The following is a 17,823-nucleotide window of genomic DNA, read 5'->3' on the forward strand; positions in this document are numbered from 1 at the left end:
TTCCCCTCTGTTCCCTCCTGCCCAGACCTTCTCAGTGCTCACACAAGTTGGTGAGCTCAAATCAGGACCCGGGATAGAGTTCCAGATTGGAGGAAAGAGGGCTGTGGCGACACCTGAGGGGTCTTCAGGGGCAGCGTACCTATTCTCCTCTGAACAGGGGTGCAGTGACCGATGGCGGAGGCCGACCACCTCTGTGCAGCACAAGAGTCTCTCCGGCGCATGCTTGGGAGGGTTGGTCAGCGAAGGGCTGGGGCTTAAGGGCCCAGATCTCCCTGCTCCCCGAGTTGGCCCTTCCGGGAGCCGCCCGGTCTCTAGTGCAGGAAGGGGAAGGGGCCGAAGCGCAGGGGAAGGCGTGGCAGGAAGGGGGGAACTCTGTGGTCAGGGAGCCGCTGGCGGAGCACAGCTGCACAGCGTGTCAGAGCGCCTGTCGGGTCAGGCTTGCGGACCCCCAGCCCTGCCTGTCGGGCCAGGCTTGTGCGGACCCCCACCCCTGCCAGGATGATTCCTGCAGTATTCCTGCTCTTGCTCCTTCTGGTTCAACAAGCAGGTGAGAGGGTTTGGTGGGGGACAGCGGGCCGGGCTCCAGGGACAGAGCCGGAGGGCTGAATCCAGCACAGGCGGAGGAGAGCCGGCAGTGGGCAGGTGGACACAGAGATGAACGTGGAGACTGGGGTGGGTTCTATCTGGCCCTCACCCAAGGCGCTCGGGTCATCGTTCCCTCCTTTCTTGTCCCTTACAATCAGCATTTCCCAGTGGGGTGGTGATGGTCTTGCCCCTGGGAGCTGGTCTCTAGCTGGTTAAATGCACAGAGCCCCGTTTAGGAGAGCAAGGGTAGTCAAACCGCTGTCCTGGCTGTTTCAGTGGGTCCTCACGAATGTACAGGCCTGTAACAGCTTGGGGTGGGTGGGCAGCAGGGAATGCCCAGTTCTAGAGATCGGAGCATTAGCTGAGCAGTAGAGGCAGACATGGCAGGGGTCCAGTTCTAAGCAGCTCCCGTCACGGTCACTGCCACTGTTTAGGAGCGCTCGCTTCTTGATCACTTGGAGTTGTCTGTGCCAGGGTTTGTATGATTGGCAGCTGGGCGTCGTATGAGCAAACTTCAAGGAAACTGGGGAAGCTGAAAGAAGCCCAAGGAGCTCCACCAGTCCAGCTGAGAAGGCAGAGGAAGGGCGCAGGGAGCCCCGGGGTGCTGCTGTGGCTGGGGCAGGGGGTGGGGGAGCACAGGCCCTGAGGTGGAAAGGAAGGCACTGGCTTTGGAGACCGGGAGCCTAAACTGGAGCTGCGGCTCTGTCGCTGAACTCTGGCCCTGAATGAGTTACTTAGTTTTTCCGTACATAAAATGGCGATGACGTTGCCCTCCCCGGGTAGTTTTGAGACTTGTGCAATGTCGCGTGTGTGTGAAAGTGTTACAGAATGAAAAGTCCTTGGCCAGTGTCAGGACTTGACCGGTGTTGGTCACAGTCCTTCTGATGGGGCCGGGCGCAACCCCTGGAGCCCGGACCCCGTGTGAATATGTTAATTGCACAGAACTTCCCTTCGGAGGCCCAGGCTGAGTAGCAGGGCAGAGTAGTGGGAGGTGGAATGGCTGCTAGTGGTCATTCCCGCAAGCGTGGGCCACCTCCCAGCTTTGTGTGCAGAGGCAATGGCGGCCACAGGGCTGGGAAAGCAGGCTCTTGGGTTTTGACATTTGAGTATCTTTGTGGGACTGAAAGCCATGAGGCCGAGGCTGACAGATGACCAATAATAGAGTAATTGCCTTCCCTCCCTTCCCCAGCGCACATCCTTCCTGTCCAGCCCTCAGCCACAGGTCACAGGACTTAGCAGAGACACTGCTGTGGTTTCTTTGCTGAAACTTGCCACTGCCTCTCCCTCCCCCTGCCACTCTGGGCTGAGGTTTTGGTCACAGCCTAGTGAACTCCGATGGGTCCCTTGAGGTAGATGAAGTGCTCAATGGTGCCTACAGAACCCACAGTGCTAAAAAAAAAAAAAAAAAAAAAAAAAGAGGCTGAGGTGGAAGTCCCCAACTCTTCTTAAAAACTTATGTTTATTTGAAAGGCAGAATGACAGAGAGGGAAAGACGAAGAGTTCTTCCATCTGCTGGTTTACTACCCAAATGGACTGGGCCAGGCTGAAGCCAGGAGCCTGGAACTCCACGTCTCCCATCATGGGTGGTGGCAGGGGCCCAAGTATCAGGGCCTTCATCCACTGCCTTGCCAGGTGCATTAGCAAGGAGCTGGGTTGGAAGTGGAGCAGCCTGGACTTGAACTGGCGCTCTGATACGGGCTGCTGATGTCACAAGCGGGGGCTTCACTCGCTGTGGCACAACACCAGCCCCAAATCCTCGGCTCTTAGTTCATCTAAGTTCCATCAGGCTTCCTACCTTGCCCCTACCCACGGATGGGAGAGGAAAGGGAAAGGCAAGTCCAGGGGGGAAGAGAAGCTTCTTCCCTTTGGAGGGCTCCTTTCTAGGCCCTACCCTACCTCCCAGAGCCCTGGCCCTTCTCCTCTCCGAGCACCAGGTGGCCCCTGGTGCACTGACCCCCAGGGCACCCTGTGTCCCCTCAGCGGCCCTGGGAGAGCCTCAGCTCTGCTACATCCTGGACGCCATCCTGTTTCTGTACGGTATCATCCTCACCCTGCTCTACTGTCGGCTCAAGGTAAGGCAGAACGGGCTGAGGGCTAGATGGAGAAGTGGGTGGTGGCAGCAGCATGGATTGGAGGAAGGGGAACAAGAGGGGCTCCCCCTACAGAGTTTGGAAGGAAGAGTGATGGGGCCATTAACTCCGGGTTACTGATGACCTTTTTTCCACTTCAGATCCAGGTGCGCAAGGCAGCCATAGGCTATGAGGTATGGATCTTCCCACACCGGGTGTCTACATTGTTGCAGACATTCAGCCCTCCTGGGCAAGCACGTGCCTGACGTGCTCAGCCCCACAGCCAAAGATCTAGCAGATGACAGGGAAGAACCAAGCATAGGGTGACAAGGAGCACATGCGAGGGTTGTGTGTGTGTAGCCACAGGGGCCAATGTGTCTTCATGGCCCAGAACAGCTGCGTGAGTGCCCTCTGGTGCATGCCGGCTCCCTTTCCTGGGCCACAAGCCACCCTGGGTGGGCAGGGGGAGGCTGGGGGGCCCTGGAGGAGGTGTGGGTCTCTAAAGTTGCCTTGTACTTTTTGTGTCTGCAGAAATCAGAAGCCGTTTACACGGTGAGTGAACCTGCCCCCACCGCTCGGGAAGTCCGCAGAAGGATGGGACTTTGAGTGACGTTTGGCAGGGGTAGGGACTGGGGGTGGGGTGGGTGTAGGGCCTGTGATGGGCTCGAGCTCCTGATTGCCCTTCACCTCCCACCCCCAGGGCCTGAGCACCCGGACCCAGGAGACGTATGAGACTCTGAAGCATGAGAAACCAGCGCAGTAGCTGCCTTGGTCACGGCCTTCAGCTTCTAGTTCTCACAGCCCCTTGTGGCTGGCACTGCGTATGCCTCCATGCGATTAACACCTGCTGGCCCTACCCTCATAACAGTGCTGTGCCCCAGATTAATGTACATCAGTGGTTCCCCCTCCCTGTCAAAGACTCAGACGCTACTCATTGATGTTTATATTCTAGTCTCACTTCCTCGCCCCACCCTTCTCTTCCCAATCCCCAACTCCCACTTAACCATGGGAAGGGAGTGTGCCCAATAAAGCTGCCACGGACTGGGCTGTATCCATTCATTTATCACTATCACATGTTTATGCAGCCGCAACTGAGCGCTAGGCTTGAGGCGGAATGCAGGTGCCGTTTTTGAGTACGGCAAGCTCTGTTGCTGACCTCACGGATCTCACAGTCTAATGGGCTTCACGGCTGTTTTGCTCAATTGCGGGATGAATGCTGGGGGAGGGATGAGACCTTTGCCCCTCCCCCCAGCTGTTCTGCGACAGAGCTGGAGCAGGGAGTAATGTGTTGGAAGTCTAGAAACACGCACAAACGTTAGAATCTAAAATGGATTGTGAGCAGTCTGGCTGTTCAACCCCAAATAGTCACCAGATGCAGACAGAACCAACCTAGTACATGCAGAAAGTGTAGAAGGAACGGCGTGACCAGGGGCTGTGCGGGGATCCTTTGTAGGGTTTTATGAGAACATGAGTTTTTGGTGGGTTCTGAGGCAAGAGGGAGCTTGGAGGGTCAGCTAGAGTTTGGAGCTGAATAAGGCAAAGGGAGTAAGGTTGGACAGGAAAAGGAATCCCCCTGTCAGTGCCTGTCCTGTCTCCAGAGCTGCTGGAGTCCTCAGACTCACCTGTGACACAGCAGTCCTTTCCGAATGAGTCTGGAATCTCCAGGCTTGGCCCTGGCAGCACCCATGCCAACCGCATGCTGGGCAATCGTTTGCACCCCCTGGTGACTTAACAGTTTTCACAATGCTTTCTTTTATTTATTTTTATTTATTCATTTTTTGACAGGCAGAGTTAGACAGTGAGAGAGAAAGAGACAGAGAGAAAGGTCTTCCTTTTTCTGTTGGTTTACCCCCCAGGTGGCCACTACGGCCAGTGCATTGCAGCCTGCGCGCTGCACCGATCTGACACCAGGAGCCAGGTGCTTCTCCTGGTCTCCCATGCGGGTGCAGGGCCCAAGGACCTGGGCCATGCTCCACTGCCTTCCCGGGCCACAGCAGAGAGCTGGCCTGGAAGAGGGGCAACCGGGACAGAATCCAGCACCCCGACCGGGACTAGAACCCGGTGTGCCGGCGCCGCAAGGCGGAGGATAAGCCTGTTAAGCCACGGCGCCGGCCCACAATGCTTTCTACTGGTTTGTTGTACCATCTGGTCTGCTCATCAAGCCCAGCTTTTCTGAAATTAATTTGCCTTGCAAGTGACCAGCTGAGATCTCTTAGTCCCCGCCTGTTTTGAGAAAGAAAGTGGGTGTTGGGAAGAAGGTGAGGGGATTGATCATAAACGGTGAGGGTCTCGAGGGTCAGACCATGAAGGCCACTGGAGGCGTCTCCAATGTCAGAGAAGTGATATCCGATGAGATACAAGACATAAGGCAGGGTAGAGAAGTCACTGTGTGAAGGGGTAAGAAACTTTTAGTAGGAAATGCCCCATTTTCCCTTGGCCTGCATTTTGGGATTGTAAATCTGCCCTCCGTTCACCCAGCTTGATTTCCATTGCATTTTCTTATGTAATCCAGGTATCTTGGATTCTAAAGTGTTTCTAGTCTCACATGTCCACCAAGCTGGATACCTGTTAGACCTTTAAATGGCTGCCATGGCTACCAGCTCCAGGCTGGAAGGCAGGGACAGGCCAGTTCTATGAATAGCACCTGGGGTGGGGAGGGCTGGGGGCAGGGGAAGCTTGGAGTGGGTCATCCCCAGACAGGGTCCAGATGAAAGGTTTTGAATGGAGGAGCTGGAGCACCCTGGGGGAGGGGAGTGAGCCCAGATCCTCTTCTTCACTGTGGGATGGGGGAGGGGGGGAATACAGTGTTTCTGGTTCCGAAGGGAAGGGAGGGTCTTGGGTGATAGCTCTGGGTTCCCTTTTTGGAGACTTTCTCCTCTTCACAGAATGACGAAGAGCATATTCTGCAGTGCCCTAATTTCCTGTGACCTCTAGAACTCTAGGGATTCAGCTTACGAGTCCTGCATTCCTTCCATAGTTCCATGTCCAGTGCAAAGGTTCTTCAGTGCTCCACTGCAGAGCCTTTCCCAGGCCTGGAGGAGATTCCTTGGGTCCCAAGAAGAACACAAGCCCCCTCACCCTGTCTCTCCAATGCTTTCTCCACACTCTGCACCAGTCCTCCGCCCTTTCAAGACGATTTCTTCTTCCTTTCTCTTACTCCTCCCCCCTCCCACCTTCTCACAGACTCCTAAACACACCATGCTCACAGGTGGACTCCTCCACCATTTATTGCAGAAAACAGGGATAGGCAAGGAGGGGCTGCAGGCCTGGCCCAGGGGTGCTCAAGAGACCGGCTGGAGTTGGAAGACAATGGTGTAGACCCCCTCACGGGGCAGTGGGCTGTGTTTTGAGATCCATGAAATTGCTCAAGAAGTTAATTAGATCAGTTCCAGCCTTCTTGACCAAGGGCGTCAGCTGCTCCTGTGTCTTTTCAAAGTAGGCCCTGGGTAGGGAAGGGATTTTGTTGGTGGGAAGTCAGAGCAGAGGAACCCCTATCCCCAAACCCTAGTGCTTGGTCCATTCTGGATGGCAAAGCCCCTCCCCTGGGCAGAGGAATAGACCCTAGGGGTGAAACTTCCAGGCCCTGTTCCCACAGCCCCTATCTGTCCAGGAGCCATGTGGCATCTTTGAGTGATGCAGAAATTCGACTCTGCAATTTAAGCTTCATTCTCCCTAACCTGCGTCCCTCAGCTCAGTCTCCGCACAGCCCCGCAACCCCTTTCCCAGAGACTTACTTGGCCTGGGCCTGAAGCTCGGGGGCCTTGGCCTTTTCCATCAGGTCCTTGCTGTAGCTGGTTACGGTCTGCAAGTACTGAGAGACCAGGCTCTGCAGGCTCTGCTCCTCCGCCTGCCTTCGAACCAAAGCCCCTGTGCAAACACACACACACACACAGACTCTCTTAGCTGGGTCCGTGGCAGTGAACTGTGGCCTCCTGCTACCAACCCCAGCTCTCAGCGCCCTCCCCAAGCAGGCTTCCAGCCGGCTCCTTGGAGGGGTTTTGTGGGCTTCAGAGGGAATATCTTCCTTCTGAGCCTTCAGGTTACCAGACCTGGGCAGACTGGCAGCTAGCACTCCCAGTACGGTCTCCCCGTCGGCGCCCCCTCCCCGCATCACACCCACCTTCAAGGCTGCAGATGGTGAGGAGCAGCACCGTCATTGCGAGCAACTTCATGGTGGTGACAGTGCCAAGATGGCCTGGGGACAGTGCTGAGGAGGGAAGGAACACTGAAGCCACACGCTCTCAGCCCCTTGCCCAGTATCTCCCTACCTAAGTGCCTCCCCCTGCCCCGCCCTGGTTCCCTCCCTTTCCACAATTAAAGCCCAGTGCTCCATGGATGCTGCCTGCACCTCTCGTTCCCTTACCTTACTTAGCCAACGTCTCCGTCTCCGTCCTTGGCGTCAGTGCCTGGCCTGGCTGGAGGGGCAAGGGCTATATACCTGGCTGTGTCCCCACCCTGTCAGGTGACAGAGACTGCGCAGGGGCCCAGCAGGGTAGGGCCCATGTTGGAGTAAACAAGTTGGAGAAATGGGGGAGAGGAGACTGGACCGGGGGCGCATGGCAATGGGCTGAGAGGCAGGAAGTGCAGGCCTAACTGTCGGAGATTCAGTCTTTTGGAGATTGGCGCTAGCTGGGCAGTCTTTGGATTTGCTAATAGCAGCAGGCGGGACTCCTCATTCTTTGGTCTCTGAGCCTTCAGCCCTGGGCAACTTTAGTCCATGCTGGCCTGATTTCCTCTGCCAAGCCCCACTCCCCTTTACCTCCACTTGGCAGAAGGGAACTGGGGGACTGAAGAAAGGAGTTACAGTCGGGGTCGGGGGAGTGGGGAATGGGGGTTGAGGGAAATGGGGCTGAGGCAGAGGGCAGCTGTGACTGTGTCCCTTTGCGAGTTAATGTGTAAAAAGGGGACAGGGTGGGGGTGGGGGTGTAACAAGAGGCCTGATCAATGTGTATACCCTACCCCCAACAAAGCAAATTCAGAAAATAGCCTGTGTGCCCCCCCCCCCCCCACACACACCTGGAGGGCTCTGGCAGGAAGAGAGGTAAGTAAAAAGTTTCCACCTGGATAAAGGTTGAAGGTGCCTGGTCATTTGATCACCTTATCGGTGCTAGGTTGTGGTCAGTCAATATTGAGTGAGCAGGGGCAACAGCACCTCCCCCCACCCCCTTCCCAAGACCCTGGCCCTGATTTGAGGGAGGGCAGAGGTTCATCCAGGCTCAAAGCATTTGGGTGAAATCAGCTGAATCGGTATGGGCAGCATTTGTGTCTTCACCTTTTTGCCCTCGCCTGGCACATTTCTGAGAGACAGGGGTGGAGATGTGGGAGCTGGGGGGGAGGGGGGCAGCAACCAGAGACCTTACTCCATCTCCTGTCATTCCTCTGTGGAGTGCATGGTGCTTCCAAGTCACTTCACCGGCTTGCCTAACCCTGGGGTGGAGCGCACTTGGGGGCTGGAGGCCCCTTCCTGCCATCCCAAAGCGGGAAGGGTTAAAATTACAGAGGGCAGCTGTCGCCGGGAATGGCTCTGCCAGAACCGTGTCGAATAGGTTTGCTACTACTCTGCTTCTCTACCACAAACTCACACTCCACCAAGAGGGCCAACTTTGGAGGGAGGTGTGGGTCCGCGTCCGAGGGACAGCCGTGTTTCAGTATCGCTCATCTTGTGCGGAGGAGTTTCCAGGGGCCCCTACCGGGAACTGGGGAAGCGATACCACCCAGGATTCACAGGGCTCCCAGCCTGTAGTTTCACTGTAGTTTCAGAGTGGAAGTTAGCTTCAGCGGTCCAAACTCCAAGATGCTCCCCCTAGCGTCCCATACACGCAAACGCTTTTGGCGACCTTGGAAAGAGAGGCCTGGCGGGCTAAGGCCTTCTATTTAAGTCTAAGGAGCCACCAATCAAGTTCCACCCGCCTCTGCAGCACGGAGGTTGAAGCTCTCAGGCCATCAGACCTGCCACTCCTTCGCTTCCTCCTCTCCCATTGGGTCCTGGGAGTCCGAAGCGCCTTTTTTAGGGCGGGACCCAATCAGGGGAGGGTTGGGTCTTTGCTATCTTTCTTTGCCAGGTCCCAAGATGGCGCTCGTGGCTATGCTGAGAGTGCAGCGTGAAGCTGCAGTTCTGCCATCACTCAAGATGGCTGCCCCCATCAAGATGACCGGGGTGTGCCGGGGGGAAAGGGGCAGCTTGATGGTCTGAGATGGTAAGGGTTACTGCTCCATTGCGGGCCTGGTCTTGGGGTCTGGGAATGAAAAGCAGAGGGACTAGGCGGCCAGGTGCGGTCTGTCATGGGGACTAGGATTACAGAGAGGGAGAAGGGACAGAGAGGGGTGACAGGTGGGGCTGAGGGATCCAAGAGCGGGCGGGGGTGTGCCTGGGGTTCGTTCTCCCCATCTTTCCTCTTTCACTCCACTCTTCCTTTTCTAGGTCTAGCGTCGGACCATGTGGAAGTTCCTGGGACTGGGGAACCAGATGATGGGGGGTGGGGCCCGGGGTGGCTAGAGGGAGCAGTAGCTTCTTTCCCCAGGCCAACCCTCCCTCCCTGTCTCTGGACTAACATGGGGAACACGCTGGGCCTGGCACCGCTGGGGACTTTGCCCCGCCGGAGCCCGCGCCGAGAGGAACCTCTACCCAACCCTGGGAGCTTCGATGAGCTGCACCGGCTCTGCAAAGGTGAGACCTAGGCATCTGGGTGTGTCAAGTTGATGGGGCAGGGGATGGGAGGGTTCTTGAATGCGGGTATCCGGTAATGGGAGCAGGCAAGGGAAGCTCACAGCTGGGGCACCCAGCATCAGGGAGGATCAGGTGCCCAAATGAAGTGGAGCGTTTGGTTGCTGGACTTGAAAGGAGGTCAGTTTCTCCAGAGTGCCTCCGTGGGATTGAGAGGGAAGACCTCTTGGGATAGGGGTTCTTGTCTGTGCTCACTCCCAGCCTTCCCCCCCACCCCCTTCAGATGTCTTCCCATCACAGATGGAGGGAGTGAAGCTCATTGTCAACAAGGTGCTGAGCAGTCATTTCCAGGCAGGTGTTCCCACTTCTTTGGCCTCCCTTACTATTTCTCCCTACCCACCCCTGTGTCTTTTTCTCCTTTCTTTTGTAGTCCAGGCTTAGCCAGGCTGTGTGGGACAAATGAGGACATGGGGTTCTCTCTCTGTTCTCTCCCTTGCCTGTGGGACTTGTTGCTTTTTGTCTGGGGACCCTCTGCCACGTATTGGAATATTTGGGATTCTCCTCTGAATGGGGAGAAGACGCAGAGTGGCTGAGGGATGGAAATGGAGTTGGGAGGGTCTCTCCTCATTGCCTCTTCTTTCCTCAGGTGGCTCACACCGTGCACATGAGTGCCCTGGGTTTGCCCGGCTATCACCTCCATGCAGCCTATGCAGGGGACTGGCAGCTTAGCCCTACGGAGGTGAGGGCTCTACACACATGGGAAAGCTCCCTAAACATTCACTTGGGACCCAGGCCTTGAGGAAGAGGATATGTGTGCGTTATGGGGAAGAATGGGCAATATGACTGATTTCTCTGTGTCTTCTGAATGAGAGTACAGAAACAATGTGAAGAACCCAGAGTTTGTACTTGTACTTCCACCAGGGGGCGCTGGATACTCTTAATGAAATCCTGTAGTATTTGGATGTCTGCTGAAAGGTACCACCCAGCTCAGCCGTGTTTTCGACACTCTTCAACAGGTGTTCCCCACCGTGGTAGGGGATATGGACAGCAGTGGCAGCCTCAACGCCCAGGTCCTGCTCCTCTTGGCAGAGCGGCTCCGAGCTAAGGCTGTCTTCCAGGTGACCCTCCGTTCCTGCTTCCATCCAGGAAGCATCCTCCTCCTCCATGAGTGTCCTGCCCTGGGGGGCCCAGGGGAGGAGCTGAGGCCATGATGATCATAAAGAGGGAGGGAGACTTGACTTCTTGCTCTCCCACCCAGACTCAGCAGGCCAAGTTCCTGACATGGCAATTTGATGGCGAGTATCGGGGAGATGACTACACAGCCACTCTGACCCTAGGGAATCCCGACCTGATTGGGGAATCAGGTAAGCGATGGCGACAGGGCTCTCTCTCTCTCTCTCTTTTTTTTTAAATCAACCCTGCTCACTTGCTAATGTGGCAGTACCTCACCGTCTTCTGTATAGCTTAGGGGACTGCAAAAGGAACTCCGTGGGCAGACTGGGATAGGGGTCACTGGCCTGAGTGTTGGCTTGAATGCTCTCTCTGTGACTGATTCTCTGTGTCTCCCCGCTCCCCCACAGTGATCATGGTCGCTCACTTCCTGCAGAGCCTCACTCATCGGCTGGTGCTGGGAGGAGAGCTAGTGTACCATCGGCGGCCGGGCGAAGAGGGGGCCATCTTGACACTGGCCGGGAAGTACTCGGGTATGGGGCAAAGTGCAATGGTAACGGGAGGGGGCGGGGCGTTTGTGTACTGTGCTGGGGTTCTTTGGGTCCTACTACAGTAGTACTCATTTCCCCCTGTACTTTGGTTTTTACAGCTGTACACTGGGTAGCTACATTGAATGTGGGCTCAGGTGGGGCCCATGCAAGTTACTACCACAGAGCAAATGAACAGGTGAGACCACTGAGCTCACCCCTACTCCAGCAAAGGTTCAGTCGTGAACCTTGTCCCTCTGGACAGCTCCAGGTCCTGCTGACCCTGTGTTCTTCCTACCTACGCTGCGTATATATTTTTGTGCATGCCTTCATTCTGTGATCCTCTGTTAGGACCCTGCTCATCTCACTGAGGCTGATCCCTCTCTGTGATTCGCAGGTTCAGGTTGGAGTGGAGTTCGAGGCAAACACAAGGCTCCAAGACACAACCTTCTCCTTTGGTTACCACCTGACCCTGCCCCAGGCCAACATGGTGTTTCGAGGTGAGGGTGGCTGCGATGGCCTTTGGATCTGCTGTGAGGGGTCGAGGGTTACAGGGGGAGGGAATCTCTACTTCCGCGTACTCTTCCAAGCCCTGTGAAGTCACCTGGGTGTTGCTCTCTTCCCTGCCAGGCTTGGTGGACAGTAACTGGTGTGTAGGTGCTGTGCTGGAGAAGAAGCTGCCCCCCCTGCCGGTCACCCTGGCCCTCGGAGCCTTCCTCAATCACTGGCGCAACAGGTTCCACTGTGGCTTCAGCATCACCGTGGGCTGAGCTTGTCCCTGAGCCGGCCCCACGGCAGCTGGAACCTCTGAGTTGGGTGCCCCACGGCTCGAGCTCATCCTGCTGGGTTGCCTCTCGATCCCAGGAGCAGAGTGGGGCTCAGGACCATGCCCTCCTCAGAACTGGGGCTGCCACAGGGGCAGCCGATGAGGCGGTGGCTTGAGGATTTCCCCTTGGCCACCAGCCTCACTTTCATCTTCCCCGTGCTCTTGTGGCTCTGGACTAAGGGAGAGGGATTAAGAGGAGTGTCGGACTGAATCCCAGCCTCCTTCCTTCCTCGCTTCCCTGAGCATTCAAGCTCTGGATCTCTTGCTCTTCAGAGCAGAGAAGTCTGCCTGGGGTTAGCTCCCCAATGCTGGGAAAAGTGGGGCTGAAAGGCTAAATCTTTGGCCTCAGAAAGTGGGGGCCACCCTTCCCCAGAAGGAGCTTTCTTCTTAGTTCGAAGACTTCCTCCTTCCCTATCTTCTGTGCTTCCAGAGAACAACGTTGTCTCCATGGCCCCCCGACACCCCCCGACCGCATGAAGAGGCAGATATTGCTTTAGTCTTTCATTGCAACCACTGGGCTCCCTTTGCACTGGCCCCAGCCTTGTCCCCTCTGCAGTCCAGCAAGTCCAGGTGGGCTGGGGGAGAAGGTGAGCCCGGCCTCAGCTGCAGATCTCCTGGAGCAGTGGCATCATGGCCAGCAGTCCCTGGATGCGCTGTATTTGATACCAGTATGCGTCGTTGATGCTCCGAAGCTCGGCCAACAGCCCCAGCAGCTTTGCGTACAGAAACCTTTGGAAGAAGTAGTGGGGTCACCAGGGAAAGAGGAGGAAAATAAGGCAACTGGGAGTCTTATCCTAAGGCCCTGCCCCTCAGTGAAGCTGGGGCTGAGCCTGAGAGAAAATCATGCTCTGGTGTGACAAATTCATCAGAAATTAATTACACAGGTCCCCAACAGGCCTCTGTCTGATGGCGTCTTCTCTCACTATGGCTGGCTCTTCCTGGCCTCAGAGCTCGGAGGGCCAGGCATGAAGAGAGTCCAGAACTTTCTGTGCTGTGGAATCTGAGGGTCTGGCCTTCTAGAATGCATTCTAGAAGGTGGATGTGTTCCATGGTGTAGAGCATCCCTTTCTGGCCAAATTGGCTCATTGAGGAATGCGCAAGAACAGAAGTGGCACGTACCTCAGAGCCTGGGTTGATCATGGACTGCTGGGAGAGGGAATGGCTTTGGCTGTGAAACGATGACCACAACTTCAAGGGCAATGAGAAAAGAAAGGAGTTGGCCCATTGAAGAGGAGAGGCAGGGCCAAGGGAAAGAGTAGCCAGGACTCTTAGAAGTGTCTGGAGCAGTTGGAGTGGGGAGGGGAGGGGTGTCATCAGTCTCAGGAATGCGGTCATATGGAGCGTGTGAGCTACTACTTTGCATCTCTACTGAATAAAAACATCTGGAAAAAGTGAAATCAATCAGCCGTAAGCACCGTTTGGATGCTGGAACTATGTGAGATGGGGTTGGCCAGAGGGAAGGACAAGGACCCAAGGGACTCGGTTTCCCAAAGGGAAAGGCACTTAACAACATTCATCCTGACCTGAGCATTTCCCTAACCCTTCTAGCCTCAGTGTGGCCTCCAAGTCCCCAGTCTCCCACTGTACCGGTCCCGAGGCCCCGGCTGCTGGCCTTTGATGTGGCTGTCCAGAGTCAGTGCCATCTCCTCCTGCAGTTGATCAATCTCTTCTCTCTGGGTAACTCCAGGCCGGTCTGCAAGACAGGGAGCTGGGAAGGACAAGGCAGGGGGCAGGGCTGGGCCTGCACAGCCCACCAGAGGCCAAGGCTGGTGTAGACCCGCTGTGAGGTTTGAATGCTAGAAGACTTGGGGTGGTTGCATTCAAGGAGCTGAGCGTGGGCAGTGGTGGTGGGGCTTTAGGAAATGCTCACCGGGAGAGAAGAGAGCCATGGCGACCATGAGCACATATTCGGGCTCCTGGAGCTGTAGTCGTCGCAGCGTGCCATGGAAGCGAAAGAGCAACTCCATAAATTCTTCCTGGAACCCCACTGTGGGAGACACCAGGCTTAGGAGCCTCCAGGTCACCTTGCCACATCCCATGCCCTCTGCTGCTCCAGCCTATCTCACCATGGACTCCGTCTTCCTTTGTGTAGTGAAGAGGCCCACAGTGGAAGTTTTGTGTTTGGACACAGAAAGTGGTATTGAGCAATATTTGGCAGATTTCCACAGCTGCCCCCTTGAGGAGGGAGATTTGGTCCTCTATGGGCAGGGACCTGTTGGGGGTGGGAAACAGAGGGCCCCTTAGGCTCAAACCTGAGCTTCATGGAGGGAGAGCAGCTCCCACTCCCAGCTGTCACACAAACAAAGCTGGGGATTTGAGGCCAGGTGTTGGGGGTGTGAGTGCGGACAGTGACCTGGGGTGGGGGCTGTGTAATTTACTGAAGTGTGTGTTCCCTGAACGAATGAGGGGTGGTGGTTACTCACCGGAAGAGGGGCAGATCCTTGGTGAACTTGACGATTTGCTGCACCATGTAAGTGTTGATGTCTGCAATGTGTGTGAGCAAAGGCAGCACAGGGACCAGGGTGGGCAAGGACTGGTGATGGATGAACAGATAAGCTGGAGGCTGTGGAGATCTGAGCGTGAGCGAGAAACCCCTGCCCTGGGGCTCTGCTGCAGGCCTTGCCAGACTTCTCTTGGAAGGGTTCTTTGCTGAGAAGCCTGCCCAGGTTGGGGATCTATAGAAGTCCCGTCCCCTGGATGGGTGCGAGGCACACATCCCTCTCCCTCGGGCCAACCACCTTGGACACCCTTTTGGTCATTCCAGCCCAAGTACTGTACATGCTCACCTTGAAATGCACAAACTGTTCAAACATGGTGCCCATGTGGCGAGTGTGGGCCCCCAGGAGTGTCTGGATCAGTTCTTTCTGCTCCTTACTCAGCTGCACTGGCGTTTGCCGCGCCCGCCGCTGGGCCTGCTTTGCTCGCCGCAGTGCCAGGGCTTCTGCTGACATTATCACTGTGCCAGGGGAGAGAGAGAGCAGAACTGTTGAAACAGCAGGGAGCACCCCTCTCTCTGCTGCTCTCCAATGTGGGATCCCTCAATTGCTTTGCACAGAGGAGGATGTGGGGAGGAAGGAGAGTTCCTGGGGCTTCCTTGGGCGTAATCCTAGAGGCTCCAGGTAGCAGAGGATTCACTCACCTGTGAGGCATTGCAGAGGAAACAGTGCACCATGGGAGAGAAGGGAAGGGTGGCCAGGAAAGTAGGAAAGAGGTGAAGAGATGTTTAGCTTCTAGGGGGACATTGAAGAGAGTCCTAATAACCAAAGCATCACTAGTGCTTGCATAGCATGATTTCAAAGATTCTGAGGCTCAATCTCACTGGGAGAAACAACTCTGGTAGGGCAAATATTAATCATATTTTTCCAGAAATGTAAACAGGCTTAGGTTACAGTGCCAGGTCCACAGTCTCTAAGTGCAGACTGAACTCAAACCAAGATCTTTGATGTCTACAGTTTCCACTGCTCCGTGGTAAAAAGTAGAGTGATAGATATCATGAAAAAAGCAAGAGTTTGGGAGTCAGACAGACTTAAGTTAGAATACTGCAACTTTTTAGCTGAATGAATTTGAGCAGGTTCTGTGAGTTCCAGTTACATCCTCTGTTGGGAGCATCCAGAAGGCACGAGTCCATTCAGTAATTGCGAAGTACCTACTAGGTGATTGGCACCTTACTTAAGAGATAGAAGAAATAAAGCAGGCCACATGAGTATCTAGAGGAAGAGCGTTTGGGACTGGCAAGCGCCAAGATTTCTGGGGGAGAGCTATTGATTTGTTCAAGGATGGCGTTGAAGTCAATGTGGCTGAAGTGGATTCAACAAGGGGAAAAGTGAGAAATAGTCAGACGTGGGGTGTGTGAGTTAGATCACGAGATTGCACATTTTGAGAGAGACCCTGAGAGCCATTGGAGGTTTTGAGCAGAATAATGACATCAACCAATGCGTTTCTAAATGTTTACTCTGCCTGCTGTGTGGGAAAGACACTATTGGGAACAAGGACAAAGCAGAGTGGCACAGTCTATGGATTGTTGGGATGGGAGGGAGCCAACTCACTGTCTTTCCTCATGCCAGCAGCTAGGCACTTCTGCAATCTGCAGGCTGGGCAGTGGCGCCTCTGGGCCCTGCTGACCTCACAGCTTCCAGCAAAGGGGCAGGTGAGTCCGGGGTATTTATTGACCGTTCGTCTGTGGGAGACAGAGGCGTTGTTAGGGTCCGGGATGGCAGTGATCAGGCGGGTGGCAATGTGGGAAGCTGAGATGATGTGGTCTGAAAGGCCTGGGAATCTGCCGAGTGGACTCAACTGGGCTGTGCTCAAAGTCCCTGGGGCTCGGGATCACTCAGGAAAGCCGAGCGAGGTAGTACTAGCTAAACATTGGAGCAAATATTCTGTTATTGTGTCACCGGTTTATACAGTGTTCTGGTTGGCAAGAGGTAGGCTGCTGGCCACAGAACAGATACACTGTGAGACGCAAGACTAATGTAGCTGCGCAAGCTTGGGCAAGTGCCAGGGTCTAAAGTCTAACGACAGGCAGTTTCACGTGTTTTCCAATGAGACCAGGCTCTCACCTGAAGAAACCCTTGCAGCCTTCACAAGTCAAGGCGTGGAAGTGGTAGCCTGTGGCTCGGTCCCCACACACCGCGCAGTTCCTTGGCTCATCTTCCTCACTGACCATGGCTTCAGGTTTGGGGATGACCGTCACAGGTTCCTGAGTGTGAGAAGGCTTAGCGGTCAGTTCTGGGTCACCCTTGACCCTGTTCCCTCCCTTCTGCGGAGTTTCTTCTGGAAACTTCCCAGGACCAAATCCCCACCAGCACCCAAACTGCTTTGAGGCTGTGGGCCCCGAGAGGTTTCTTACCTGCTTCTCTTAGGCAGTTCCACCTGCAGGCCACAGATAGGATGCGAAATACCTCTCCCCAGACTCCCATGCTTACCCTGCCTTCGCTCTGATCTCAGGAGCTGCCAGTGATTAGAGTTAGGGACTGTGGCTCCCGGGACGTGGACAAAACAGACTTCTGTTGTATCTGACTGCCAGTTGTTCTCAGTGACTGTAGGTAGGGCACAGACTCTGGACCCAGGGCAAAAACCTGGGTGGGAGGTTTTTCCCAGCATGCCCACAGCGCTGGTTGGTGGCACATGGGGGAAGGACTTAGTGGGTGGGGACTTCATGACTTGTTAGAAGCCGCTCTTTTTTTTTTTTTTTTTTAATATATATTTATTTATTTGAGAGATAGAGTTACAGACAGTGAGAGGGTGAGACAGAAAGGTCTTCCATCTGCTGGCTCATTCTCCAAATGGCCGCAATGGCCAGAGCTGGGCCAGGAGCTTGTTCAGGTCTCCCACAAGGGTGCAGGGGCCCAAGTACTCAGGCCATAGCAGAGTGCTGGATTGGAAGAGGAGCAGCTAGGACTAGAACAGTGCCCAGATGGGATGCAGGCGGAGGATTAACCTACTGTGCCATGGCGCTGGCCCTAAAAGCTGCTCTTTATCAGACTCGAAAGCTATTTGGGCCGGCGCTGCGGCTCACTAGGCTAATCCTCCACCTGTGGTGCTGGCACTCTGGGTTCTAGTCCTGGTTGGAATGCCGGTTCTGTCCCGGTTGCTCCTCTTCCAGTCTAGCTCTCTGCTGTGGCCCAGGAAGGCAGTGGAGGATGGCCTAAGTGCTTGGGCGCCTGCACCCAGGTGGGAGACCAGGAGGAAGCATCTGGCTCCTGGCTTTGGATTGGCACTGCGTGCCGGCCTTGATAGCCATTTGGGGGGTGAACCAATGGAAGGAAGACCTTTCTCTCTGTATCTCTCTCTCACTGTCTAACTCTGCCTGTAAAAAAAAAAAAAAACAGCTATTTGAATATTTTGGGGATGGGCAATATGCTATCAGACTCCTGAAGATCTACCCTACTGCTGAGCTTTAGGCTAGATCTGCAGCCTCCTCTCTACGTGGATTCTAGACCAGCAGAGAACAAGCTTTTTTTCACATGCAGTATGCCAGGA

General features: G+C 55.2%; 4 protein-coding genes across 7 annotated transcripts; 2 read left to right on the forward strand and 2 right to left on the reverse strand.

The window, feature by feature from the left end:
- The first annotated feature begins 65 nt into the window (after positions 1-65).
- On the forward strand, positions 66-3,705 carry FCER1G (Fc epsilon receptor Ig). Its single transcript, XM_062193724.1, has 5 exons — positions 66-547; positions 2,566-2,657; positions 2,816-2,848; positions 3,186-3,206; positions 3,355-3,705. Exons 1-5 carry the CDS (start codon positions 499-501, stop codon positions 3,415-3,417), a joined length of 258 nt encoding a protein of 85 aa, XP_062049708.1. The 5' UTR covers positions 66-498; the 3' UTR covers positions 3,418-3,705.
- Positions 3,706-5,952: 2,247 nt separating this feature from the next.
- Positions 5,953-7,320, reverse strand: APOA2 (apolipoprotein A2). Its single transcript, XM_062193725.1, has 4 exons — positions 7,018-7,320; positions 6,775-6,861; positions 6,389-6,521; positions 5,953-6,096 (listed from the first exon to the last, which is right to left on the reverse strand). Exons 2-4 carry the CDS (start codon positions 6,824-6,826, stop codon positions 5,979-5,981), a joined length of 303 nt encoding a protein of 100 aa, XP_062049709.1. The 5' UTR covers positions 6,827-6,861; positions 7,018-7,320; the 3' UTR covers positions 5,953-5,978.
- A 1,401-nt stretch (positions 7,321-8,721) lies between these two features.
- On the forward strand, positions 8,722-13,252 carry TOMM40L (translocase of outer mitochondrial membrane 40 like). 3 transcript variants are annotated; one of them, XM_062192618.1, is made up of 10 exons: positions 8,722-8,851; positions 9,076-9,321; positions 9,602-9,669; positions 9,965-10,057; positions 10,335-10,436; positions 10,577-10,682; positions 10,899-11,021; positions 11,138-11,214; positions 11,413-11,515; positions 11,646-13,252. In XM_062192618.1, the coding sequence occupies exons 2-10, from the start codon at positions 9,207-9,209 to the stop codon at positions 11,783-11,785; spliced, it is 927 nt and encodes a 308-aa protein (XP_062048602.1). In that variant the 5' UTR covers positions 8,722-8,851; positions 9,076-9,206; the 3' UTR covers positions 11,786-13,252. The 3 variants fall into 3 exon arrangements, with proteins under 3 accessions (XP_062048602.1, XP_062048603.1, XP_062048604.1); XM_062192619.1 differs by having other exon boundaries at positions 9,176-9,321; XM_062192620.1 differs by lacking the exons at positions 8,722-8,851; positions 9,602-9,669 and having other exon boundaries at positions 9,201-9,321.
- On the reverse strand, positions 12,441-16,898 carry NR1I3 (nuclear receptor subfamily 1 group I member 3). Of its 2 annotated transcripts, none has more exons than XM_062192616.1 (9): positions 16,767-16,898; positions 16,401-16,540; positions 15,888-16,018; positions 14,628-14,797; positions 14,265-14,404; positions 13,908-14,053; positions 13,712-13,828; positions 13,429-13,534; positions 12,441-12,570 (listed from the first exon to the last, which is right to left on the reverse strand). In XM_062192616.1, the coding sequence occupies exons 2-9, from the start codon at positions 16,505-16,507 to the stop codon at positions 12,441-12,443; spliced, it is 1,047 nt and encodes a 348-aa protein (XP_062048600.1). In that variant the 5' UTR covers positions 16,508-16,540; positions 16,767-16,898. The 2 variants fall into 2 exon arrangements, with proteins under 2 accessions (XP_062048600.1, XP_062048601.1); XM_062192617.1 differs by having other exon boundaries at positions 16,691-16,898.
- Between the last annotated feature and the right edge of the window lie 925 nt (positions 16,899-17,823).

This window comes from Lepus europaeus, chromosome 5, assembly GCF_033115175.1.
Source record: "Lepus europaeus isolate LE1 chromosome 5, mLepTim1.pri, whole genome shotgun sequence".
Lineage (NCBI taxonomy): Eukaryota > Metazoa > Chordata > Mammalia > Lagomorpha > Leporidae > Lepus > Lepus europaeus.

What these genes read in the sequence shown, in the direction of transcription:
- FCER1G (XM_062193724.1), top strand. Translation starts at nt 499, where the DNA reads ATGATTCCTGCAGTATTCCTGCTCTTGCTCCTTCTGGTTCAACAAGCA. An exon ending in CCTTCTGGTTCAACAAGCAG is followed by an intron (nt 548 to 2,565) that starts GTGAGAGGGTTT and finishes GTGTCCCCTCAG; the next exon opens with CGGCCCTGGGAGAGCCTCAG. An exon ending in AATCAGAAGCCGTTTACACG is followed by an intron (nt 3,207 to 3,354) that starts GTGAGTGAACCT and finishes TCCCACCCCCAG; the next exon opens with GGCCTGAGCACCCGGACCCA.
- APOA2 (XM_062193725.1), bottom strand. Translation starts at nt 6,826, where the DNA reads ATGAAGTTGCTCGCAATGACGGTGCTGCTCCTCACCATCTGCAGCCTT. An exon ending in CACCATCTGCAGCCTTGAAG is followed by an intron (nt 6,522 to 6,774) that starts GTGGGTGTGATG and finishes GTGTTTGCACAG; the next exon opens with GGGCTTTGGTTCGAAGGCAG. An exon ending in GAGCTTCAGGCCCAGGCCAA is followed by an intron (nt 6,097 to 6,388) that starts GTAAGTCTCTGG and finishes TTCCCTACCCAG; the next exon opens with GGCCTACTTTGAAAAGACAC.
- TOMM40L (XM_062192618.1), top strand. Translation starts at nt 9,207, where the DNA reads ATGGGGAACACGCTGGGCCTGGCACCGCTGGGGACTTTGCCCCGCCGG. An exon ending in GGCAGCTTAGCCCTACGGAG is followed by an intron (nt 10,058 to 10,334) that starts GTGAGGGCTCTA and finishes ACTCTTCAACAG; the next exon opens with GTGTTCCCCACCGTGGTAGG. An exon ending in ACCACAGAGCAAATGAACAG is followed by an intron (nt 11,215 to 11,412) that starts GTGAGACCACTG and finishes TGTGATTCGCAG; the next exon opens with GTTCAGGTTGGAGTGGAGTT.
- NR1I3 (XM_062192616.1), bottom strand. Translation starts at nt 16,507, where the DNA reads ATGGTCAGTGAGGAAGATGAGCCAAGGAACTGCGCGGTGTGTGGGGAC. An exon ending in GGCTGCAAGGGTTTCTTCAG is followed by an intron (nt 16,019 to 16,400) that starts GTGAGAGCCTGG and finishes TGTCTCCCACAG; the next exon opens with ACGAACGGTCAATAAATACC. An exon ending in AAAGGAAGACGGAGTCCATG is followed by an intron (nt 13,829 to 13,907) that starts GTGAGATAGGCT and finishes TGTCTCCCACAG; the next exon opens with TGGGGTTCCAGGAAGAATTT.